A 27,536-nucleotide genomic window follows, 5' to 3' on the forward strand; every position below is an offset into this window, starting at 1 on the left:
AACAGGTTTTTTTTAGAATTTAAAAATTGAACCACAATAGAGTTTAAGTTTATCATTTTCATGTGTTTAAGGTGTGTGACTTAGCGTTTCAAGCCAGTTGGGACACAAGAAATTGGAAGATTTATCATTTTGATAAACATTTATTTTATCAAATGATTTATACAATGAAGACTGTGCAGCATTATTTTACATTGGATAATTCAGTTTCTGTACCTGAATACGGTTTGATTCCACAGAAAACCACAAAACACGGTTACTTTCACTTTCATCTTTCCTCTTGTTTTTAATTGTTTGTAGTATGTTTATTATATCCTATGCACTATTCTATCCACAATCATCCCAATTCTTCTAAATGAATAACTTATTTCCAAATACAGCTATTTAAAGGTAACCTTTTATGCAAAAATCACTTTTATAAAGGGTTTAATCACAGTCATGCAGCAACAGTCTGTGAATATAACAAGCTTCTAATGGTAATATTTTTTTTATTTAATTTTTTTGTAATCGCACTTCATAAAAACAGTCTGCAGAAACACTTTGATTGACATTCTCCTTATGTATGTGTCATCAGAGGGCGAAAGCCCCACCTGTTAGTGACGATCTCCCTCAGCATAGGAGGTTGGTCTAGTTTTTGAGTCTTCCACTATGCTGACACATAGGCATTTGTAGCTCCGCCCTCTCTTGAATAGAGCACAATCTAATTTAAATTTAAAGCGACAGTCACCAAAACGGCACAATTAGGATCAAACCCTAAAAGGGGCAGTTTCAAAGAGTTATTAAACATTATTTGTGGGATATTTTCAGCTGAAACTTCATATACACACTCTAGGGACATCAAATACTTATTTTACACCTTGTAAAAATTGGGCATAGTAGGTCACCTTCAGGCCATCTGGTTGAATTCAGTTCACAATATATAACACAGAAAAACTCATATGTCTCATTAAATGTCATATTTTTCTAATATCTGTTGTACAGCCCTACAGTGTAAGTGTAAAATGTTGCTTTTCGCACTTTTATTCTGCCCTCCCCAACACTCCCGCGCTCATTCTAAAATAAATTTTCTAAACTTCTTCGTTTAAAGACATCTGGTGACTTATATTGTAAGAAGATGCCAGAATTGATGTTATCCTGCTCGTTGTGTGATGTGTTCACAGGATGGTACGCTGTTTGATGGGCGGCCGATCGAGTCTCTGTCGCTGATTGATGCAGTGATGCCAGATGTGGTGCAAACAAGGCAGCAGGTGTATAAGGATAAGCTGGCTCAGCAGCAAGCAGCCTCTGCCTCCAGCGCCACAACAGCTGCTGCTGCCAAGAACGGAGAGAACACTGCTAATGGGGAGGAGAACGGCGCTCACACACTGTCTAGTAAGCTCACGCGCTGCATTCTCATAACGGAAGTATATGTAGCTCATAGTACAGTTTTAACCTAGGAAAAACTGGTTATTCTTAATTTGCTCAATTTGATGAGGGGTTTGACACTTAAAGGGACAGTTCACCCTAAAATGAAAATATACTCAATATTTACTCACTTTTTAAGTGGTTTCAAACCTTTTAAGTTTATTTTTTTTCTGTATCACACAAAAAGAGATATTTTGAAGTATGTTGGAAATCTGTAGCCATTGGCCATTTAGCATCATGCTAAATGAGCTATGTCACACTCGTAGCAGTTCGATATGGCTGCATATCTGCACTGGTGGGAGGTGTGCGTAGTGTCCCATCAGTGATGATATACAGCCATATCGCACTGCTACAAGTTTTATATTGCGTTTATACAACAGTTCAATGGCATAATCGTGTATATAAAAGAGAAAATCAAACACAGAGACTAAAAAACCTTCTGTATAAGGAACTACTTTCTTTCGCCACTCATTCCTATCTGCAGCTGACGTCAGAACAGCAGACACCGTTACTAATTCACCAATGTCACTTTAGAGCTAGTATTTGAATGATTCTCTAGCGTAATGTCTTAAGTGATGACAAAACAGGTGATTTTGCTCACATTTTATGAAAAGGCTGAACAGCATGAAACTTCCTAGTATTTCTCTGTTGCCATCGGGAGACCACAATAAATAACCCTGAAAAAGCCACTGCAGCGCAGACCGTTTGCAGTAACAAAAACAGGAGACTCATTAAAAACCAACAGATGGTCAACTAAAAAATAATTCAGGGTTATACAAAGAGCGGCCAACACAAAATACATACATTCCTGATATTTGAGTCCCATCTTCCATCTTACCACTCAATACACTACAATTATATGGTATAAATACAGCTCTACAACATATAAGAAAGAGATCAACTTAGTTACTTACAGTTTTAATAATGATTTGATGAGTTGTAGTGTGAAAATACACCAATCTTTTCTCCTTTACTGGCTTATTATGCTGTCTCTGTCACCATCTTGTGGTATGGACAACCTCAACCATCTTGCTCTTCAATGATTGCAGACCTCGCTGTATCTCAGAAACTATAAATATTTAAAACAGGCGCTGTCCTAATAAATAAACTGCATAGATACAATCTAAACAACTACATTCTCACCTAAAAAAGCCTCGCAAGTAAATTATGTTCAGTGTTTCCTCTAGGATTTTTTCAGCTGTGCCGGCAGACTCTGTTGGCAGTTACACAGATCTACCAACTACATGTGGCGTTATTTCATTGACAAATGTCGTGAGCGCAGTATTAAGTCGAGATCGCATTCATGTAATAGCCTACGAGCATGTCAATCTCTTTGCTCGAGCGCCGATTTCTTCTAGTGCACAAAACTTCTTGCGCACCCTCAAATATACACTACTGAAGTGCGATTTTTAGCGGGTTTATGTAACGAGTATGTCTTCAACATTTATTAGATTTGCTGGGAATACTTATGAATGTCTCTAACGGAACTACAGAGTGGCATTAATGCGTCCTGAAGTAAAGTGAAACAGCTATAAACTCCAGCAAGATAAAGTCATTGTATGTAGAACCACAGACCTTTATCTATAAATAAAGTATAATTATGGAAACTGTGTTCATTGTAACTGAAAGCTACGCCATGTTTGCTGGCCTCACGCATCACGCACCTGTCAGTCAGTCAGTCTGTCTGTCAGTCAGTCAGTCTGTCAGCACTTCACCTTGAAGGGTTAAACAAAGAATGCACAGCACTACTGTTACAGAAGTTTGCGCTGTTATAATTTATTTAACTTTTAATACGTTTTTGGTGCGATTATAACCCGCTATTTTAAAAAACCAACCGAATATTTTGAATGAGAAGCTGTAATGTAGCCGTGGCGGATAAATTTTGGTGTGGCGCCCCGCCACGGACGAATGAATGTAGCAGAAACCATGATGTTGTCCAAGAGCTGCAATATTTGTCAAACTGTTGTGAGTTTATCGATCTGCTGTCACTATGTGGGTGGAGTAATACACTAGGGTGAGGAGGCTGTACGAGAACATCACACAGCTATCAGCCAATCAGATTCGAGAGCCAACTGTTGTATAAAATGAAATATGGCATTGAAGTATCTGTGGTTATACAGAAGATATGAATGTTTAATGAGTTTATTAAGAACTGTAGTGTGAGGTTTAATCTGTAAAAGCAATGCTGGGTTTTCAAAACCATGGGCTAAAAGCCTGCCAACACCCTTTCAGAAAGGTTGGAGGCCGTTTGAAGCTGCGGTTCAACAATCAATGTGTTCAATTTGTACTGTGGACAAGAAAAATCATTGTTTCTAATGAAGATCATGGTTATTCCACTTAATGGATGTAAGATTTCTCTGAAATGGTTTCTGCCTCTTCCTCTGACAGACCACCACTCAGACATGATGGAGGTAGACCGAGCAGTGGAGATCCCAGCTAGTAAAGCCATGGTGCTGCGCGGCCACGAGTCAGAGGTCTTCATCTGTGCATGGAACCCTGTCAGTGATCTGCTGGCATCTGGGTCAGTATCAAAGCCACAGTTTAGACAGTCACTAAAGTTAATATTTAAGGCCATGGAAAGTCTTAATTAGTGTAACAAAGCCATTCAAATGGAAAGGGAAAATAAAGCTGCATTATGGCCCATGGTTCCTTATATTTAAATATGTTAGGGTCGGACGGATCCTGCTGACTTATTTTTTGCTATTTCTGCTGAGAATTTTGTAAAAAATAAATAAATAAAACTGAATTTATGTGGAATAATTTTGGGAATATCATAACTAAATCTTAACTCAAAAAATGAAATAAAAAATAAAACCTTTTTAACTTTTATTTAATGTTTACAATGCAAATTAAATTCACTTATTTAGTAAAGCAAGTCTTCATATAAAATATCTACTAAAAGACAGAAAATATGCCTTTACAAACTGCATTGTAAATAAATTATATGAGCGTTTTCATATTAGTCACTAATATTACTGAAATTAATTAAAAAATGAATAAATATACATTTACGCAAGTAAATAAATAGGCTCAATGATGGGCTAAATATCTGTGGATTTGTTCATGCACAGATTCCGTGTGGGCCTAGTTACAGGTTGTTGTAACATGTTACATATTTTGTCTTTAACGTTTACTTGAGACATAGACATTTCAAAATCAGGGGCTTGGTGTATTTTGAGCTTGATTATAGTCAAATATTGCGCATAAACCTAATATTCATTCATTTTCTTTTCGGCTTAGTCCCTTTATCAATTTGGGGTCGCCTCAGCGGAATGAACCACCATCCAGCATATGTTTTACGTAGCGGATGCCTTTTCAGCTGCAAACCATCACTGGGAAACATCCATACATAGTCATTCACACACATACAATACTGACTATTTAGCTTACCCAATTCACCTATACCACATGTTTTTTTTTTTTTTTTTGGAATTGTGCGGGAAACCGAAGCTCTAGATTAACATATAATGTTTAAAAATAGAAAGCCAATTAAATCTTAAGGCTTAAAAACTACAAAAAAGAAATTGTCCACAATATCAATATTGTGCATGTTTAATTTCACTACATGTTGTGTACGTAGTGTTGTCCCGATACTGGAATTTAGGTACCAATCTGTACTGAAATTTTAGAAACGTCCATTTCCCGCTAACCTAATACGTAAATACAGTGGGCAATCAGCGGTTTTTAAGTACGTGCTCAACAGCGTTCAAATGTTAGCAGGAAATGGACGTTTAGTACCAAAATTCAAGTATTGTGACGACACTATGATATTGAATATCAACATCTCTAGTCTCAGCAAAATATCTGTCATTTCTGAATGGGAGTTTATCTCTGTGTTTTCTGGTTCCCATCAGCTCTGGAGACTCGACTGCACGGATCTGGAACCTGAGTGAGAGCAGCGCTGGAGGATCCACTCAGCTGGTGCTTCGCCACTGCATTCGGGAGGGTGGGCAGGATGTACCAAGTAACAAAGACGTCACCTCATTGGACTGGAATGTGAGTGCTGGGACTAAAGCTTATGACCCCTGCATTAGCCTCTTAAATTATTTAAATTCACATTCATCTCTTGTATTTACAGAGTGAAGGTACACTTCTAGCCACAGGATCCTATGATGGATTTGCCAGGATATGGACTAAAGATGGTAAGGTTTATTAACTTCTTAGTTTTTTTTTTCTTTTATCATGAATTACAAAATCTGTTCATCTAATTAATGTTTTATTCTCGGCAGGTAATCTTGCCAGTACACTGGGCCAGCACAAAGGTCCCATATTTGCTTTAAAGTGGAACAAGAAAGGAAATTTTATTCTCAGCGCTGGTGTTGATAAGGTAAAGTATATTCATATGCATCTGCATGTCATACTACAGGGCTCCAGACTGGGTTTAAATGGGTTTCTGTCTGCAAGTTATTTCGTTAGAGGTTGCAATGGTGTAATTACTAATTAGTTTTTTTAAAACTGACAAGCGTTGCCATTCCTGCAGAGTATGAGGAAATGTAAAGTGTAAAAAAGTTGACCACATTGATCATGATTCAGCTCAGTACAGAAATGAGCAAAGTCAGCATTTAACCCTATTTTGCATACAATCACACCAGTGTGATCACTTTAGGATTGTCTCTGAAGCACATGTTCACACCACTGTGATTATAACATTTAGAACACACGTCATTAGCTGCTAAATCCAAATCTTTCAGTTCGCGCTGACATATAGAAAGAGATGCATGGGGTTTGTCATAAATAACAATCTATTTTTTAAACAAATAACATTTATTTTAGGTTTCAGACATTCAAATACATGCAACTACTAGCAAAACATAACATTTAATGTTTTAAGATGCATGCTAATGTCTATTCATTATTTTTAAATATAACTGGATCATGTGCTTTATTCATGTTAGATACACAGCTTAGGCTACTAAAATGTTTACTCTATTTCACTCCCTGTTAAACTTTCATGTGTTTTTGAAGAAAATGAAGAATAAACATTGTAAATCCAGCAGTTTAGACTGAACATGTGTGTGCTTGTCACACATATGCCAAATATTTGATCATTACATGATTTCCGCTACAATCGTTCTTCCATGGCGGGACGTCACACCAAAATTCATCCCGCCATGGCTACATTACAGCTTCGCATTCGGTAATTTTTTTAAAATAGCGGGTTATAATCGCACCAAAACTTACTTAAAAGGTAAGTCAATTATAACGGCGCAAGCTTTTCTGAAACCGTAGTACTGCTGTGCGTTATTTGTTTAAGCCTTTAAGGTAACATGCTGACTGACTGACTGACTGACTGACAGGTGCATGATGTGTGAGGCCAGCAAACACGACGTAGCTTTCAGTTATGATGAACACAGTTTCCATAATTATACTTTATTTATAGATAAAGGTCTTTGGTTATGCATACAATGACTTTATTTTGCTAGAGTTTATGGCCGTTTCACTTCAGGATGCATCAATGGCGCTCTGTAGGTCTATTGGAGACATTATTTCTAGCAAATCTAATAAATGTTGGAGACATACTCGTTACGTAAACACACTAAATCGCACTTCAGCAGCGTTTGTTTGCGAGCGCACAAGAAAACCTGCACTTGAGCAGTGTATATTTAAGGGCGTGCAAAATTTTTGTGCATGAACTGAGGAAGTCATCACGCAAGCAAGGAGATTCATATGCTCGTACTACATAAATGCGCTCTCGGCTTGTAATACTGCGCTCACCACATTTGTCATTGAAATAACGCTATAGGTAGTTGGTAGATCTGTGTAAAAGGTCTGCCGCCACAGCTGGAAAAAATCAGTGGAAACACTATTATTAAGCTTATTATTAGTATTTAACACGTCGTCATGGGAACTTTACGGCGACGCATTCTAAATAAACACAAAAAAAAGTTTAAAAAAAAACTTTTGCAGGGTGGTCAGCTGGAGTGTTTAGAACTTGTGTGTGAAACGATTAAGAACTATTATTAAAAATTGAATTGTATGAACGACCCTTTAGAATGTACTCTACACTAGGGACAGTTGCCTTGAACCGTGCCGAAGTGCGATAGTGCCCCCTCCCCTGTCCTCCGACAGCCTGCATTGCATTTTACCTTCCGAGCCAAAGCACGCTTGCTTCATTGATGATTAGATTGTTCAGTTTAACAGAAGAGAAGCGTTCTCGCACAGCGCAGTGGACGTTGCTTTAGTTATATCGTTTTGTATTATTTTTAGTTATTTTGAATGCGGTGACATGCAGTCAAATATTTAGCAAAACAGATCCAGCACTTTTGGTGCTCATAAATGATCATAAAGTCCTTGTGCTGCACATATTAGGAGGTTTGCTGAAGGTGCAGCTGTTGTGCAGCGAGGGGTTTGTGTCTTTTAATAAACGATGACAGTTCGTGTTCATCGAGAAGAAATAATTATTAATGAATCCATATGAAACACTTCCTTAAATGTGATGTCGCCTCTATAGTTTCAGGCTTAGGTTCACTTTTCACTCACACTGCAAGTGTACGATGCCAATGCCCAACCGAACTGCGCTTTGGCACACCTCTGCCAACCGGGCCAGGGCCGTCCAACTGGCCTGGGCCTGATTCGAAGCACTCACACTTGTCAAACAAACTGAGGAACGCACCCAGGCATGGTTGGGATAACCTAGCTTGAGTGCACCCTTATGCTGAGTTCAGACTGCATGATTTTAGCCCTGATTTTGACTCTCTGACAGGTTTTGTGAAATCGCAGACAAATGCCTAAAATCACAGGCGTTCACATGAGTGACAATCACAGTATGAACTATCAAGGACACGATATGAGAGAATCGCCCATGAGTCGCCGACGCCCGTGAGATATTTGGCATGCAAAATATCTGGAGCTGTCTGTGATTCAAATCATGCCGTGTGAAATGTTTTCTGATTGAAAATAACATTCGACAGCCAATGAGAGCGCAGCTTTTTCCATTATTAATAACGAAAGATATATTATGTGACCTTGCATTGTTTCCATGTCACTTCTCGCGTGTGTTTGGTTGTGAGACGACAAAGTTGTCTGTAATTCTTCCTTTTTTAAAGTCATGCAGTGTGAACTCTCCTGTCGCCGATCCATCCTACAGTGTATAAACACAGCACCGATTGAACGCTGCCCCAGATAGTCTTGTGAAAACATCCGTGACACGATTACTTTGAAAATCATGCAGTCTGAACACGCCATTAGTTTGCAGCCCTCTTGTATTCCATCAAGTTAAAATGTGGTGAAACTGAAATGCTAATGGGTTTGTGTATCTTTCAGACCACCATTATTTGGGACGCACACACAGGAGAGGCCAAGCAGCAGTTTCCGTTCCATTCAGGTGAGTGACAAATCAAAAGCAGGACATTTTTGTCAAAATGCACCTTATCATTTATACTAATCCAGCATTTTTTTTAGTCATCCAAATGTGCCAGTTATATGTGAGCCTATATCTAAACGTAAGTCAAGAATGGTTTATGTTTGTCTCCTCAGCTCCAGCTCTGGACGTGGACTGGCAGAGCAACAACACGTTTGCGTCCTGCAGCACAGACATGTGTATTCACGTGTGTAAACTGGGCCAGGAAAGACCAATCAAAACATTCCAGGGCCACACAGTAAGCCTCTTTTAATTAATATATAGTTGCCATAGTGTACATGTTCTGCCCTCATTTTTATATGGTAAATCTTTATCAGTGTGCACTTATTTTACTTTTTACATTGATATTTGATGTGCAACAAATCCTACAAGAAATAAGTCAACCCAGGCAGTGAGGGCATGTATCGTCCTGCAGATATTTGCTTGCTAACAATCAGCTGATTTTATCCTTTAGTCTTGCCATGCTCCCCTGTAGATATGCACATATAAATACACACACACACACTAGTCCACATTTGAAGTGGATCAAAACCTTTAATCGAAATTGTCCCAAAAATTAGAATGCGTATTGACAGTTGAAAAGTAGATTTTATCCAATTGTTGACTATATATAGTAGGGGTGTGAACCTACACTGGTCTTACAGTTCGGTTATGATTACGCCATTGATTCAGTTCTATTCGATATTTCGGTCTATCACGGTGCATTGACGATGCTTTCCATCCACAATTGACCCTTCACTAAGCCCCGTCCTCCTAATTACTGTTGCTACGCCTGTCAAGCTTTCGTGCCTGGCATGTCCATAACTATGTATGCGCCGGTGTCAGACATTCTCAAGGATATAATTAGTCATTTTTTGGCTAACAGGTGAGATACCCGAGAAAGCCAGACAAAAAAGGACCGCAGTATGCATTATAGAGGTATATTCACGACATAATAGGCAACGATTAGAAAATAATTTAATCAAAATTGAAGCTAGGTTAGCCTAGCCGCCTCATACGCTGACCATTCAACAGCTTAGTTTATGCATACCAAATATAAAAGCAGACACTCACTTGGTATAACATTGTCACCAATGACTTAATCTCCAAAAGTCGACGAAAACATTGGTGAATTGTTGCTCTGACATGGACATGAGGGTTATAAATGACTGAAAAACAGCTGCGGGTGATGTATATTGATCGCAAGTGCTCAGATTGTGATCATGTTTTGTTCTGTTGATATGTAATCAAAATATTCGTAGCTTGAAACAGATGGAAATATGATTTCTATTAGGCTTGGGCGGTATCCAAATTTTGATACTGTCAAACCTCCTCCCTATTTTACCTTGGTATCCGGTATTACTGTGCATAATAAAAAAAAATTATGATGTAAGGCTCAGACAGCGTCACCAAACTGTTGGCTTGTGCTTAAACCATTCAGAAACTGAATACTGTATATGTGACCTTAGGTTCGCCGTCACCTGTTTGTCTTGTTCGTATTAGAGATCTGCGCGGGACGCTCTCTCATACACACACATATACATACACACACGCACACATAGAGAGCACCAAGCTCTCTCTCTCTCTCCCTCATTCACACGCTCACATAGAGAGCACCAAGCGACACACAGCATCACACTCTCTCTCATTCACACACACACACATAAACAGCATCCACGCGTGCTCGCTCACTGAGGAGCGATATTGTTAGACCACGCACCCACTCCCGTTCAAATTACATTACACCAGAGATACCGACCGCTCCCGCGCTAATTCAGAAATTTATTCCCACACCGCAAGAAATCTGGTCAGGTCCTGCGGCTCTCGCAGTACAGCAGCGGGAGAGCAGACCTCTAGTTCGTATTTACCACGTCTCCCTTCTCGTTCAGTTGAAACCGGAAATACTGCAAAACTGCAAAGGTTGTGTTCTTTTTCGAGACCAGGTCACTTGGTGCCCGACTCGCCATCTTACCTCACCTCTCTCTCTCTCCTCCACACTGTCCCGTGATGACAATCACGCATACACGTTTTTAGGCATTAAATAAATAACATTTATTGTTTAATACTTGTCTCCTATTTAAGTGCATTGTTTTTTCTGATGGTATAACGGTATTGAAACTGACACCGTTGCTTTTTTTAGATCCCGCAGTATATCATATAACCATATTACCACCCAAGCCTAATTGCTATTAGTGTGGCGAGGGCTTAAACGGAGCAGTGCTCATAATATCAAGCAAAAAAAAGAAAAAGACCGCTGGGAAACATGACCTGTTTTTATTTTTGTAGGAAACACAGTTTAGATCTTTTTAAGGTAAGAAGTGTGTGAGTTATTGCTGTCTATGACTGTCAGGAATATCGAAACAAAATCAACTTTACTCCGCTCTCATAGAGCTTGATCCACGCTGGCATTTCTCCTCTTGGGTTTTAGGTTTTAAAAAGGGAAAAATTCCACCACCCCGTCCAAACTTTTAGTAAACTGGGTATCAGCGTTTGCACAACGCTTTGGCTTGTTTCCCTCGCTCGAAAGCTTGACAGAGCTCCTGCGCGTAGTTACGGTTGCTAAGCCACGATTGGTGAGTAGCGGTTTTTGGATGTAGCTTAGCGAATGGGTAAATTAGATATTTTTTTTGATCACAACACAAGATTTATTAAAATCTATACATGTATTATTTGTAATACAATTTTGTCCTTTAATACAAGCAATCAGATATATTATCTGTACCTTTAATTTTACCTGCTCAAAGAAAACACTTTTTTTTTTATGTAACACACACATGCACAGAAGACAACAAACCTAAACTTCAACTCTGAGAACTAGACACAGTTTCAATGTACTAGAACGTCTATGTTATGCTTCGTTGACACAATCTACATTGTAAAAGTGCTATGGAAGTAAACATGAATTGAATTGAACAACACAACCATTATAGCAAATAAACTGATGTAAATATCTTCCCACTTGCTTTTTGAGCGTTTTCAAGCTTACACTCCCATGATTGGTCATTTTCTTTACCCGCTCAACAGTAAGGGCTGCGATTGGCTCTAAAACTGTCAGCGCTGTTCACTGATTAGAACAACCGCAGTTACAGTCTATATGCACATAATGGACGGTTATCACGGGTAATCTGTAATAGACTCCGTAAAGAAAACTCACACTACAGACACACTCGTGTCTGGATCCACAAGTATCGCTTTAACAGCCGAGAGGAGAGGAAAAGTTACCTCACGAACACGCCAGTAATCAAATGTCCAAAGTAAGGGAGAGAGAGATAGGTAGAGATGGAGTTTTACAGCTGGAGTTTTTCATATTCTCCCTAGCTGTGAAATGGCAGCTTATGGCTCAAATGCTGTACCTTCATTATTGTCAGTGAAAGACAAACACTTGTTAAACTCACAAGCAGTGAATTGTGCACAGTTGTCTGCTTTTTACATAGTTTGAGTGTTTTATTTATTCGCCCTCACCTCCTTTACCATAGTATTGTACCGCGACAGCGCAAAAGAGATAAATGATGTAAGTATGAAACGGTTATAATCTATTACTGAACCAATATCGAATTGTTTGTGTCTGCATCACAGTGCATTGAAGAAACAATTAATTTTGACACCCCTAATATAGTGTTGTGCGTATGAAAAAAATGAACTAAAACATTTATACATAGAGAATAGGCTACAAATATAGAAATATATATTTACCTGCTCCCTGCAAGCATTTTATAGGAAAATAAATGAAGATTAAATAGGATTTTTTATTTTTTATTACAATTTTTTTCCCTATTGTTGTTCATTTCTTATAGGTGTAAATTAAATAATTGTATAGGTAAAATGACAAGTTTTTTTTTAATTCTTGTATCGCTGTCTAAAAGATACCAAATCAGACCATATTGTGACAAGACAGCAAACATACACCGCTACAGGTCAAACATTTCCACAATTACTTCTCTGAAAGTTAAGCACACAAGCTTAGATTAAAAGGACCATTATCACTGGCTCTTGTGGACACTAAATAGTCAGCATTATAGTTACTGCCATCAATAACTGTTGTGAACAGGCCTTAAGTAACCACTCTTTAAACTCTTGTCCACAGAATGAAGTCAATGCAATCAAATGGGATCCAACAGGGAATCTCTTGGCCTCCTGCTCTGATGACATGACGCTAAAGGTGATCTGCAAACAACCTTGGATTGATTGCTCACTACCTTAATGAAAAACTATCTGAACATATCTGAAGCATTAGCTTGAGAGTGTCTATTACAATAATGTGGATTTGTGTGTATTTAATGTCAGCTTTGGAGTATGAAGCAAGACATGTGCGTTCATGACCTGCAAGCCCATAGTAAGGAGATCTACACCATCAAATGGAGCCCTACTGGACCTGGAACCAACAACCCCAACGCCAACCTCATGCTGGCCAGGTACTTATTTTTAATCCTTACCCAGTATAAAAATATACATAAAAATACATTTGGGGGGGGGTGTCTTTATTAACCGTTAACTGGTCAGATTCATATATATTTTTTTAATTTAATACAAATAATTGACGTGTCTATTTTGTGTGACACATTAAATATTGCATTTTAAAATACTGATTTATTTTAACATGCGAACAGCATACAGAACATAACAGAGCATCTTCACGCACCTGCAGTGTTTCCAACAGCATAGAGAAAAAGAAAAACTAAATAAAAAGAATAAAATAAATAGCCCTGCCTTAGATATTTTCACTTAAATGATGAATTTAGATTACAAAACAAAAACACTGACTGAATCCACTTTAAGAACCGACATAGGCTGTTTGTCCAATCATGTTTTTTTCTTCCGTCAAATAAAATATCAGGCTACCTCCAATCGAACCCTCAACAGAAAATATGCATTTAATTAATGCTTCGCTGTTATTATTATTTCACAAAACCTCTGTCAACATTTTTAATAAAAGTCATTAGATTAAAGATTATGTCTTATGATTATGACTCCTTTCCTCCGTCTCACTCGCAGTTCATGTGTGCGCGCGCTGCGTGTGATGAAAGAAAATCGTCTGTAGACATGTGTGTTTGCACGTGTTACTGTCCCGAGAGTTAACAAATATTTATTGCACACTTAAGGGCCGATTATAAAGAGCACGTCTTTCCGTTGCAAAAACGTGAGGCGCACCACACTGCCTTTTATGTTGACAAGAAAAAAAGAAGCGCGGTGCTCTTTTGTATGTAACTAGGAAACGACTGAATCAGCTGGTCTATTGTGCGCAAGTCATGTTGCTGTCGATGTTATAATTGTAATTTTTTAATAATGTTGTGATATTCAAGATATGTCAAGTAATACAGCTCTGGATAACTTGAAACTGCGACCCCCAAGTCTCTCCTCCATCATTAAAAGTTTGCCGTAGTCGCTTTGACAACACAGACCCTGCTGTCACCTCAACAGAAACCCTGCAGTGCTTTCATTTGATTGAAGAACGAAAACGACGCGACTGACGTAACACGCTATTTCTGCTCAAGCACACAGTGCGCAACGGGAAACCGCGAGGCGCCCAGGGCGCATAAGCAGCGTGTTAAACACTCGCGACCTTTAGTAAACCATTCAACAGATGCCCCTCTCAACGCAAAAAGCGCGTTCGCTGTGATCGGCCCTTTTGCGGCCAAACTCATATATAATAATAATATTTTTTAATCATTTAACTGATACTATTAATCGGTTACAAATGCACCCTTTCGGTTAATGGTTAATCAATTATTTTGAGCATCCCTAATTAAACCGCACGCACAGGCTCTAAAAAAAATGTTTCCCTCACGGCCACACGCCGGAGATCCGGCACGGTGCCAGAATACTTTAAGCCCTGTATTTATATTATGAAGAGACTTTCAACCAGCACTTTCAACTAGCAGAAGAAAATATTACAATGTGAAGACAACCACCTATTGCATCTTAAAATACTGTGAATATTAATTAATTATTTATTTATTATTAATTGTTTAAAGTGCCATCTATATCAATATTATGCATGTTCATTATCACAATATATGGAATTACTGAGTATCAGCCTACGTCTGATGTATACTGATGTATACATACGTCTGATGTATATATTTTTTTTTTGTATTTTGTGCCTGAAGTGCGTCATTCGACTCAACGGTGCGTCTGTGGGATGCTGAACGTGGAGCCTGCATCCACACACTGACCAAACACCAGGAGCCCGTCTACAGTGTGGCCTTCAGCCCAGACGGTCGGCACCTGGCCAGCGGCTCCTTTGACAAGTGTGTCCATATCTGGAACACGCAGGTACTGTAGGCTCTTCAATAATCGCTTTACTCATTTTTCATCCACTTCAGATGAATAAAATGAAGAATTTAGTGGGTACAGTCTTCTATGTTGAAAGAAGCTTCTGCTCACCACGGTTGCATTTATAAAGTTGTTAAATTTAACACTTAAAAATAATTGGATTTCAGATATTCAAAGTATTAAAGGGGTAGTTCACTCAAAAAAACAATTCTGAACACAAAATATATATTGAAGAAAGCTGAAATGTATATGCCTTAGCATAACATAAAGCAAAGGTTCTCAATCTTGGTCCTGGAGGTCCGGTGTCATGCAGATTTCAGCTCCAATCCCAATCAGACACACCAGGGCTAGCTAATCAAGCTCTTACTAGGCTTTCTACACTGTAAAACCCAAAAAGTGAAGGTAACTCAAACCATTTGAGGAAGCCGATTGCAACAAACCTTTTAAGTTCAAAAACTATTCCTAACGAGTACTGTGAACTTAATCTATTTGAGTAAATGAAGCAATTTGAGCACAGATAAATGAAGAGAACTCAAACCAACTGAGTACTGTAAAACCCAATAAGGCAACTCAAACTGTATGTGTGTGTGTGTGTGTATATATATATAGCTGATTATTTGCCTGTATAGTAGATATTCTACTACATATTTGAGTAAAAAATGGTCCTAAAGGCATCGTTCACCCAAAAATACAAATTTTCTCACTATTTACTTTTTCCCAATTGGAGTTTCTTTTTTCCGTTCATCTTTTAAAGAAGGTTTTTTAAAGTGTGCTGGAAACCTTTAACCATTGACTTTCATAGTAGGAAAAACAAATACTATGAAAGTCACTGGCTACCAATTTCCAACTTTCTTCAAAATATCTTCTTTTGTATTTAAGAGAATAAAGAAAATCTTAAAGGGTTGGAACAACTAAAGGGTGTGTACATTTTATGTTGAGTGAATTGTCCTTTAATAACCGAGGTGCCTTTTAATAAATCTGTAGTTTCCAATGCCAGAAATCACAGTCTTAATTTAATCTTCAAGAAACATCTCTTCTTATCAGTGTTAAAACAAGTGTTGCTCAATATTTTAGTGGAAACCGTGAGACGTTCAGAAATGGAGATATTGTGTACTATAAATGTTTCTATGACATCTTCTATGAATAGAAATGTCTGTTGCTTTCAAAAACTCAGTGTTACTGTTGAAAGCTATTGTATGAGCTGATTCTACTTTTCATTTCTTCTCAGTGTAATATGCAGAATGAACATGGATTTTTTTTCCCAACATTCAGCAGTATTGGTGATGGCTTCTCACATCTCTCTTTGTGTCCTCCAGAGCGGTGCTTTAGTCAACAGCTACAGAGGGACTGGCGGTATTTTTGAAGTATGCTGGAACTCCACTGGAGACAAAGTGGGCGCAAGTGCATCAGACGGATCGGTGAGTTTGATTACAGCCATGTTGTTTCACGTTAGAATGAGTTCCAGCATTTACATTGATCGATTATCATATCATCTCAACAGATTTTGTAATATTTTAAAAACGTTTTAATGCCAAAATAAAGGGTTGCATCTTTCTAATTGGAAATTAACTGCCTAGCCCTTTGCAAAGTAATTATGACATGTGAGGTTTTTGGGTTGGACAGGCTGTAAACTTTAATCAAAGGGTATGAATGGCTGCCTTTTATTATTATTTTTATATATTATTTTAAAAAAAAGCTTTTTTGTAGCCAACTTGCTTGGTTATAAAGTAAAATGCAGAGATCAAATACAGATTTCCTTTCCGTTTTAGTGTCACGTTTACAGGACAACAATTTCAATGTCTTAAGTCGCTGTTATGTAAGCCATGCCCGTGCTTGCCGCTGTCATTTTTATAGCATCTGTAAGAAAGTGACAACTTATAGCTCGGCGCTCACATGTGTTGTGGATTTTTTTAATATAAGATGCGTCTCCACTATTGGTCGCAATGTGAAGTAAATACACGCTTTGCTGAGGAAGCATTAGCAAACACTTGAGCAACAACAACAACGCTACCACATACTCTGTCCTTGTTGTGTATGTTAGTTTGCATTTGCCTTTGATCTATACATCTATACATTTTCTCATTTTTAGGTGGTTAGACAGACATGACAACCACTGTGTTTTCAAAAACGTCCACTTTGTAATCAGTTTTCAGTCCCAAAAGGCCCATCGTGGTTTAAACGAACAGACAAAATGCATAAAATGTTTCCTGTTTTGGTTGAAAACCTTTGTTGTAGATGATGTGGTCTCATGCATTGTTAAAGAGGACCTATTATGCATTTATAAGGCGTATCTAAACACAGTTTTGTGGCAACAGTGTGTGAATATAGCCAGCCTCTAAAGGTAAAATTGAATTAGTTCTGTTTTTTATAATCGCACTTCATAAAAACAGTCTGCAGAAACAAGTAGATTGACATTTTCCCTATGTACATGTCATCAGAGGGGGAAAGCCCCGCCCATTAGTTACGATCTTTTCCTCATTAGCATAAACAGCCCTGAGTGAGAAGCAGCCATCCGACATTAGAGTATTTAATCTGCCACTATGGTGATACAAGACCACCATGTTCTGTTAAAAACTAGCATAGTGAGCCATCTGCTGTAAAAAAAAAATAGCTAAGAGCACCATCTTTTGTTAAAAACTAGCATGGTGCACCGTTTGCTGTTAGAAAATATCGAAGAGTACCATCTGCTGTTGAACTAGCCTACAACAGGGTCTGTTATTCAAAGACTAGCCAAGAGAACTATCTGCTGTTAAAAACTAGCCAAGAGCACCATCTTGCTGTTAAAAACTAGGCCAGAGTGCAGTTTGCTGTTAAAAAACTAACCTATAGCGCTATCCTCTATTAACAACTAGCCAAGAACGCCATCTTCTGTAAAAACTAGCCAAGAGCACCATCTTGCTGTTAAACTAGGCCAGAGTGCAGTTTGCTGTTAAAAAAAAACTAACCTATAGCGCTAGCCTCTATTAACAACTAGCCAAGAACGCCATCTTCTGTTAAAAACTAGTCTAGTGTGCTGTTTGCTGTTAATAACTATCCTAGATCGCCTCCTGCTTTTTAAAACTAGCTAAGAGCGCCATCTGCTGTTAAAAACTAGCCCCAGAGCAGCGTCTGGTGTTTAAAAATTAACCTAAAGCGCCCCGTGCTCTTAAACTAGCCTAAAGCGCCATCTGCTGTTAAAAACTAGCTTAGAGCACCTCCTGCTGTTAAAAACTAGACAAGAGCGCCATCTGCTGTTAAAAACTAGCCTAGACATTAGAGTTTTGAATCTGCCACTATGGTGATACTAAGGTGTGTATTGCTCCGGCAACTTTTAAAAAGAGCTGGGAGCATAATCTCATTTGCATTTAAAGTGGCAAAATTGAGATCAAACATACTCTAGGGACATAAGAGACTTTATATATTGTACAAAGAGGAGTAATATGTCCCCTTTAAAACTGTAATTGACAGTATTTTTTTACTTTATTGACCGTAAATATTAACAAAAATTCAAGCTTTGGAGCCATGTAGATGTAAAATCACCAACTTTGGTCAGCCTTAAAAGCCCAGCAAACCTAAAATTTCAAACCATATTTTAATTTCCAGTTACGTTTTCTACAGGAAATTGACATTTATATTTTTCCTGCTGTTCTTAAATTGCATTTCGTTTTCTTCTATGTGATTATTCATGAGGATTAACGTCACTAGCGGTCATAATTAAGCCATACCTTTTCTCTCCCACTCCAGGTTTGTGTATTAGACCTAAGGAAATGACGCCGCCGCTGGGAAGCCATGGACCGACTATGAATGTGTGCATAGCCAAATGTAACGACTGTCCCTGGCCCATCATCCACTGCTGTAATCCACACATGAGGTATCAGACCTCAACCCTGACCAACAGACACACAGCGTTTACCACACACACATAACCAGCGTGATCACAGACTGTTATATACAGACACGCTCGACACAAGATGAACACACAAATACACACCTCATAAAGCATCATTCCAAGCCCAGAGGGCCGAGCTCCACATCGCTGAAGTGCACATATTGTACACGTCAGCAATCCAGCGACGGTTGAGGTGAAACTGCATGAGCTGTTGAATATGGCCGCCTCGTGGCCGTTTGAGATTGACAATTCAGAGTATTGGCACTGTATGTTTAGTGGCTCCGTGACTTTGGAACTGTTCTCCAAAAAAAAAAATTGCTCAAGGATTTTTTTTTTTTTTTTGCCAAACTTTGAGAAATAATTAGATTCTTCTTCTTCTTTTTTTTTTTTTTTTTAACAGAGTTATAAGAGTACACAAAGGCTATTAAATTACTCAGCTATATTTTCTAAAACGAATGCCCTGTGTTATTTTGTACAACCTATGCAACTTTGTGGTAAGACTAAAACCGAACTTGCGATTCATAAATGGGTGAAACTCATCGGTGAAGCCTGTATGTAGTTTCCAATAGGCCCACCCTAAAAACACAATCTACACATTCACCCTCGCTGTTACACAAACTATAGAAAACCGTTTAATCCTTCACACTTTTTATATTGATTATTCACTCGCCTTCATCCTAAGATGACATTTTACACAACGGCTCGTTTTTTTTCTACTCTTCTTCCTAGTGCTATGGTTTCTTGCTTTTCTATAAATGTTGAATGATCTTTCAGTTTGGTCCTCACACTTGTAGTGCTGCAGTGAGTTTGTATGCGTGCGACTGTACAGCGTTAGTCTTTATGACAGATTTATGGGGATGTGCGATTGTTTAAGTCAGGCAGCGGGGAAGTGGACATGCTTGTTTCAATCTTTAACCTCGAAAGTCCAAAGGAAGTTTGAGTCGGTGCTGTTTTTGCCTGTTTTGCTCACTATTTTTCTTTGTAAATTGTTGAACTTTGGCGGGAAAAAAAACGTTCAGGAAATCGATTCTGAGACTTTCAAAATACATTGCTGTTCTCTTTTGAATTGATTCCTAAGTTTAGTTTATAACAGCAGAAATGTGCTGTATGTTTACAAAAACATTCAATTCCTTACGAATGCCATTCGAACGAAAAAATAATCATTAATAAAGTTAGGAAAGCTTTACATGAATTACAAGGGAGTTCAAAGTGAGCTGTTTACACATTCTTCTAATGACACAAGAGCCAACTTGCACATGTCTGTTGAACGCAATTATGCTCTTCATCAATCTAGCTAAGAGCGCCATCTGCTGTTTAAGAAGTAGCAAAGAGCACCATCTTCTGTTAAAAACTATCCCAGAGTGCCGCTATGTTAAACTGGCCTTGTGTGCTATTAAAAGCTAGCCCAGAGTGCTATCTGCTGTTTAAAACTAGCCCAGAGCACCATCTTCTGTTAAAAACTAGCCCAGAGCGCCATCTGCTATTAAAAATTAGCCTAGAGTGGCTTCTGCTGTTAAAAACTAGCCTATAACCATATCTTCTGTTTAAAAACAAGCCTATAGCATCATCTTCTGTTAAAAACTAGCATGGTGCACCATTTGCTGTTAGAAAATAGCCAAGACCGCCATCTGCTGTTTAAAAACTAGCCTACAGCGATGTCTGTTATTCAAAGACTAGCACAGAGCACCGATTGCTATTAAAAACTAGTTAAGAACGCCATCTTCTCTTAAAAACTAGCTTATAATATTATCTGCTGTTAAACTAGCCAAGAACGCCATTTGCTGTAAAAACTAGCCAAGAGCGCCATCTTGCTGTTAAAAACTAGGCCAGAGTTTGCTCTTTGCTGTAACAGTTTGCAGTTTTAACAGTTTGCTGTTAAAAACTAACCTATAGCGCTATCCTCTATTAACAACTAGCCAAGAACGCCATCTTCTGTTAAAAACTAGTGTGCTGTTTGCTGTTAGTAACTAATCCCAGAGCACCGTCTGCTGTTAAACTAGCTAAGAGCTATCTGCTGTTAAAAACTATCCTAGATCGCCTCCTGCATTTTAAAACTAGCTAAGAGCACCATCTGCTGTTAAAAACTAGCCTAAAGCGCCTCGTGCTCTTAAAAACTAGCCTAGAGCGCCATCTGCTGTTAAAAATTAGCCAAGAGCACCATCTGCTGTTAAAAACTAGCCAAGAGCGCCATCTGCTGTTATAAACTAGCCAAGAGCATCTCCTGCTTTTTAAAAAAACTAGTTAACAGCGCCATTTGCTGTTTAAAAACTAGCCAAGAGCGCCATCTTCTGTTATAAACTGGCCAAGAGCATCTCCTGCTTTTTAAATACCTAGTTAACAGCGCCATTTGCTGTTTAAAAACTAGCCAAGAGCGCCATCTGCTGGTAAAAACTAGCCAAGAGCGCCATCTGCTGTTAAAAACTAGCCAAGAGCGCCATCTGCTGTTAAAAACTAGCCAAGAGCACCATCTCTAGTTTAAAAACTAGCCAAGAGCGCCATCTGCTGTTAAAAACTAGCTAAGACATCTGCTGTTAAAAACTAGCTAAAACGCCATTTTCTGGTAAAAAAAAAAAACTAGCTAAGAGCCCCATCTTTTGTGAAAAACTAGCTAAGAGCGCCATCTTCTGGTAAAAACTAGCTAAGAGCCCCATCTTTTGTGAAAAACTAGCTAAGAGCGCCATCTGCTGTGGAAAAACTAGCTAAGAGCCCCATCTTTTGTGAAAAACTAGCTAAGAGCCCCATCTTTTGTGAAAAACTAGCTAAGAGCGCCATCTGCTGTGAAAAACTAGCTAAGAGCCCCATCTTTTGTGAAAAACTAGCTAAGAGCGCCATCTGCTGTTGAAAACTAACCTAAAGCGATCTCTGCTGTTAAAAACTAGCCTAGAGCGCTCTCTACTGTTAAACTAAGCTCAGAATCTATTCAAGAGAGAACAGCGACGCATTTTGAAAACCCCAAATCAATTTGTGGAATGATTTTTGCGCCTTAGCTCTAGTAAGTTGCCATGGGTATTGCTCAGCGAAGATGTGAGTATAATGCAAAAACTGATGTAGAAAAGCTAAACGTGAGCGCAGGGTTTTTATACTTCCTCATGCTATCGTTTTAAATGCTAGATTTTTTTGTGTAAACTCCGTTCACGGTTTTGGATTTCTCGCAGCACGGTTCCTTCAGGGTAAAGCACATTGATTTGGAGTTTTCTAGACGTGTCTTTATAAAATACCATTAGACAGTCATAGTCCAGAAAAGCCGCTTTAACCCAGCATTCGTGCCACTTCTCAGCACTTTAGACATACTCCCATCAAATCCACTGAGCACTTAATGTTTTTTTTTAATATATGTTCTGGATGGAAATTACTTGAGCGACGTTAAGCATTTACTTGAATGAACCCAGTCTTCTGATAATTATTAGAGGTTGAGGCGGCTGGTTTAAACTTGTGTAACAGTTTTATTTTTGTTTTGTTTTTTAAATACAAATGTAGCCTGAAATGCTAACAAATGTCTTTTTCTCCCTAGTATCAACTATAAATTGCATCCCCCTCTTAATTTCCTTTCCTGTTTTTTTCAAGAGAGGAGTATTTTGAAGCTTGCTCTAATATAATCAACGAGTAGATTGTACGAAAACACGCTATTTATTATATTGTCTATGACAGTGGAATGGTATTTTATAATGTTTTAATTTTTAAAAAAAGATCTACTTTTTACAGTGTGTGCGTGCGCGCAGGCGTTTGCTTCTCGTCTCCTCAGCGTCTAGCACTCTGCTTGCCGTCCACGGCCCTTTGAAAATTTTGTACTTCAGAATATTTTGTAATTCTAATGTTGTTTTTAGCTCTCGTCGAAAGCACTTACATGGGCATATCAGAACCTCTCCAACCATGTAAATACTTGTTCAGCGATTTTTGTCTAACCTTTAATCTGCTTCTGTTTCCTCTTTGCTTTTTCCCCCTCTTGTTTTGCTCACTCTCTAGCAGAAATCACTTACTGCAGTGTTGGTTTGACTATTGTGATTTGAGTCAGATCAGATGAGAAGTCCAGAATAAATATATTTTGATAGTATAGCGTTTGTGTCGTTTGAATCTTTATAAATGCAGGAATTCTTTAACATAAAAAAATAGCATTCGCACTTATTGTATGTATGTTTTATGTACACTCAACATGCTAGTAACACTTTTTTTTTTTATCCCAAGACAATCAAATCAACCAAAAAAAAGCAGAAAACTAGGTTTCTGCAGGTCTTCTCTCAATTCACCCTTTAGTTTGATGCTGCGTTCACACCAGACACGGATCAAGCGTGAGTGATTTACATGTTAAGCCAATGCAAAGACGCAAATAAACATCCTGCGGCGCAATTCGTGCAAATGAGGCGGCGCGAATGACACGATTCGAACAAATGATGTAGCTCGAGTTGAGCGTTTTGTGCGTTGGAAAATCTGAACTTCAGCAGACATCCGTGACTCGTTAACCAATCATGAGCTTGTTTGTGTAGGGGAGTTATTATGACGGAGTGCCTGTTGTTGGTGTCCCGAGAGGAAATCCTCTTGCCGACATCAGACAACAGCTCATCAAACTGGGCTCGGCTTACGCCTGTTTCACATCGCAACCGAAGGCAGTGTGTGAGCAGAGCTTGCGCAGCGCATATGGAGAGCAGAAGCAGCACGCAGGCGTTTGCCTTTCCCACCAGCTGCGTCTGCAGCGCGCAGCTCTTCGGCAGCTGCTGCAGAGATCAATCTATCTCTGTCTATTTTTTCTAGTTACATATCTCTCTCTCTATATATACAAATACACATTTAATACTTTTCATGTGCACCAAGGCTCGCGGCAAACTCCTCCTATGCTGTTTCTTTAACCTGCAAGTCTTTATTTCACAAATGATATAGATCATACAGTACTGTGGGATTCTCAAGCTCTATGAGGAGTGTCATTCATGTCTGGTGCACTCAGAAGACAGTCGCCTGTGATATGTCATTTGGTTTGTGATTGTCAGGTTGTTGTAGGCCTAGTTATAATAATATTTATACAATATAGTTATAATGATATTAATACATGATCAAACAGTGTTACTTTCTCCGCTTCAGTAATGTCTAGCGGCAGAGTAACAGCTTGTGCAAAGGATGAGACGGACAAAAGTTATCAATGCATGCCCTTCTTTTACTTATTTTCGAGTTGTCAGGTTCACAGTGCAAACAGCTCCCGGGTGGAATAACTTGAGTGAACATAAATCAAAGCCGTATAAAGCTTTATTGCTCTGCTTCAGCTGCACAGCGAACGGCGAGCTCACATCATCCAGCATGCGTGTCGTACTACACTACCCACAATACACTTCGCTATGGACTACAACCCCCGTAAATAAATATTTTGGGCCTAAATAAATGTTTGTTGCAGTTTTTAATCGTTTAAGTTCATTTGATTGACTATATATAAATCAGCGGATATTATTAACGCATTTATTGTGTAAAATTGCTACTTTTTACTGTCATTCAATGCGTTTTGGTCATTATCAATGCACTGTCACTTTAAGCGTGAGCAGCACGGCAAAAATAGACCCAGCGCCGAAACTATCGCGGCACTGCTGCTTCAGCGACTCTCACGCCTCGCACTGACTGACACACTACTGCTGCGTGCGGTATGAAAGCTCTAATCTGTTAACATGGACCCCGAAAAAACGCTCGCTGCTCACGATATGCTCACGCGCTGCTGCCGCTTGCGGTGTGAAACAGGCTTTAGTCTGAAGCACCGCTGAAAGCCTCCTCCATCATCCAGGTATAGTTTCTGGAGGAGTTGATGAACTCACAGAGCTGGGTGCACCTCTGAAAGCATCTAGTGCACTCAGACACAGCGCCGAACGAATATATGCTGTTTTTCAACATTCCTAAAGCACAGCTATTATCGCAATAACATCCATGTTAGCCATTTAGCAAAGAAACTAGAGTGACCGGGCAGACAGAAGCCCTGCCCATGATGCGAATCCACATCTATTGTGAAGTCAATGTAATGCGTGAATGAATCGAATTTGATGTGCGAATGAATCAAGTAAACTCAAAATGTTCACGCGTTATTTTTCGCCTAGCACTATTTATTCACACATTCCACATCTGGTGTGAACACAGCATAAGGCTTTTTGAAAAATGGGAATTTCATAAAGCCATTACATGTTGCAAAAAAAAAAAAATCCACAATATTTTAGTATAGATATGCTTGAAAAATTTAATTAAGAGGGTTTTTTTTTTTTGTTTGTTTTGAGAATACACTCACCGGCCACTTTATTAGGTACACCTGTCCAACTGCTCATTACGGCAAATTTGGTTGTTGGTGCCAGACGGCTGTTGGCTGGTCTGAGTATTTCAGAAACTGCTAAAACTTTCACGCACAACCATCTCTAGGGTTTACAGAGAATGGTCAGAAAAAGAGAACATATCCATTGAGCGGCAGTTCTGTGGGCGCAAATGCCTTATTGATGCCAGAGGTCAGAGGAGAAATGGCCAGACTGGTTCCAGCTAATAGAGAGGCAACAGTAACTCAAATAACCACTCATTACAATCGAGGTCTGCAGAAGAGCATCTCTGAATGCACAACACGTCCAACCTTGAGGCAGATGAGCTACAGCAGCAGAAGATCACATCGGGTGCCACTCCTGTCAGCTAAGAACAGGAAACTGAGGCTATAATTGAGACTACTAGTATCTTAAAAAATATCTAGTAAAATATTATTTACTGTCATCACAGCAAAGATAAAATAAATCAGTTATTAGAAATTAGTTATTGAAACTATTAGGTTTGGAAATGTGTTCTCCTTTAGGTTTGGTTTGGTTTTATTTATTTAATTTTTTTCAGTATTTGTATTTATTTTATTTATATTTATAATTTAATATTTATTTTTAGATTGACCTAATTAAATTTTTTTTCAGATGTTGATTGTTTTATTTGGGGATTGTTTTGTGGGTTGTTGTAAAATGCTGTTTGCAAGAATTAAAATTCCATGGCAAAGAAAAGAAATATATTCTCCATTAAACAGAAATTGGAAAAAAAATTACCAGGGGGCTAGTAATTCTGACTTCAGCTGTATGTCTTTCTGAATTGTGGTGTAAAAGGAGACCTTCCAAACATGGTTCAGACAAAAAAATTATTACCATAATAAGTTGACTGGAGAGGGGGGAAACGTGAAAGAAAATAAGCAGTTAAAATGGATCGAAGAGAAATCTAAATGGCAAAGATCCAGCCGATCATCACCTCCAGACAAATCAAGATGATCTAAAAGGACCTGTAAGTACAGTTTTTAATTCATTCATTCATTCCATTATTTTCCTTCGGCTTAGTCTCTTTATTTATCAGGGGTCGCCACAACAGAATGAACCACTAACTGGTATTCCAGCATATGTTTTACCCAGCGGGTGCCCTTTCAGTCGTGACCCAGTACTGGGGAACACCCATAAACTCTCACACACACACACACTCATACTTAGGGCCAGGCGGAATCTGCGGACGTTTTTTGCAATTTCTGTGGAGAATTTTGGTAAAAATCTGGAGATTTCTGCGGAATTATTTCAGGAGTATCATAATTAAAACCTTAATATATGAAATAAAAAAATAATATCTTTTAAACTTTTATTTAATGTTTAAAATGCAAATCCAATTAGATTCACTTTATTCGGTAAACAAAGCAAGTCTCTCATATATCTACTAAAAGAGAAAATATTACTGTAAAAACTGCATTGTACATAAATAAGATGAACATTTTAGTCAATAATGTTACTGAAATTAATTTAAAAACTGAATAAATATAGATTTACACGCATTTACTCTAGTAAATAAACAGAATTAATGATGGGCTAGAATTCTGCGAGCTCAGATTCCGTGTGGGCCTACTCATACTCTACGGCCAATTTAGCTCATTCAATTCACCAATACTGCATTTCTTTAGACTGTGGGGGAAACCAGAGCACCCGGAGGAAACCCACGCCAACACTAGAAGAACATGCAAACTCCAGACAGAAATGCCAACCGGGACTCAAACCAGCACCCTTCTTGCTGTGAGGTGACAGTGCTAACCACTGAGCCACAAAATTTCACAAACAATATGTACATTTTAAGAACTCTTGGTACTGATATCGCAACAGATCATCAAAGTGCACTTTTTTTTCAAATGTTTCAGCATGTTTTCAATTGTGTTAGGACAATACAAAATATCATTTTTACTACACAAAATAAATGTTTCATGTATACAGGGTTCCCACGCTTCTTGAAAGCACTTGAATTTCAGGCATATGGATTCAAGGCCTAGAAAATACACTTAAAAAAAACAAACAAATTTCAACATTGTGAAAAAACAGAACAAAAAACTGAGAAATTGTTCAATTAAAATTCTTCAATTTAAATTTTGTACAATAACACTGACAAATAAAGCACATATCGATATTTCAGAAACCACATTTAATTCAACTAATTGTATTAAAGTTCCTTGAACATGACTTTAAATGGTCCACTTTTGAAAAATGACTCCCCTACTCCTCCTTCTTCCTAGATGGTTGACACGGTGGCCCAGTGCTTAGCACTGCTTTGCCCTCACAGCAAGAATGTCTCTGGTTCTAGGCTTACCAACCAACGCAGACATTTCTGTGCGAGAGTTTGCATTTTTCTCCCCGTGCTCACGTGGGTTTCCCCCGG

The 27,536-nt window shown here is 38.5% G+C and overlaps 1 protein-coding gene across 1 annotated transcript in view; it reads left to right on the plus strand.

Moving 5' to 3' along the window:
- tbl1xr1b (TBL1X/Y related 1b) overlaps nt 1-20,148 on the plus strand; it is a 33,040-nt gene extending 12,892 nt beyond the window's left edge. The window contains exons 5-16 of the mRNA XM_056472065.1: nt 1,158-1,368; nt 3,790-3,922; nt 5,256-5,397; nt 5,480-5,543; nt 5,631-5,728; nt 8,665-8,725; nt 8,878-8,999; nt 12,825-12,899; nt 13,025-13,152; nt 14,848-15,013; nt 16,330-16,431; nt 18,737-20,148. Coding sequence (XP_056328040.1) covers nt 1,158-1,368; nt 3,790-3,922; nt 5,256-5,397; nt 5,480-5,543; nt 5,631-5,728; nt 8,665-8,725; nt 8,878-8,999; nt 12,825-12,899; nt 13,025-13,152; nt 14,848-15,013; nt 16,330-16,431; nt 18,737-18,763 — 1,329 coding nt within the window. The 3' untranslated portion in view covers nt 18,764-20,148. The remainder of the gene's footprint in view (nt 1-1,157; nt 1,369-3,789; nt 3,923-5,255; nt 5,398-5,479; nt 5,544-5,630; nt 5,729-8,664; nt 8,726-8,877; nt 9,000-12,824; nt 12,900-13,024; nt 13,153-14,847; nt 15,014-16,329; nt 16,432-18,736) is intronic.
- The last annotated feature ends 7,388 nt before the right edge of the window (nt 20,149-27,536 follow it).

This window comes from Danio aesculapii, chromosome 2 (genome assembly GCF_903798145.1).
Source record: "Danio aesculapii chromosome 2, fDanAes4.1, whole genome shotgun sequence".
Lineage (NCBI taxonomy): Eukaryota > Metazoa > Chordata > Actinopteri > Cypriniformes > Danionidae > Danio > Danio aesculapii.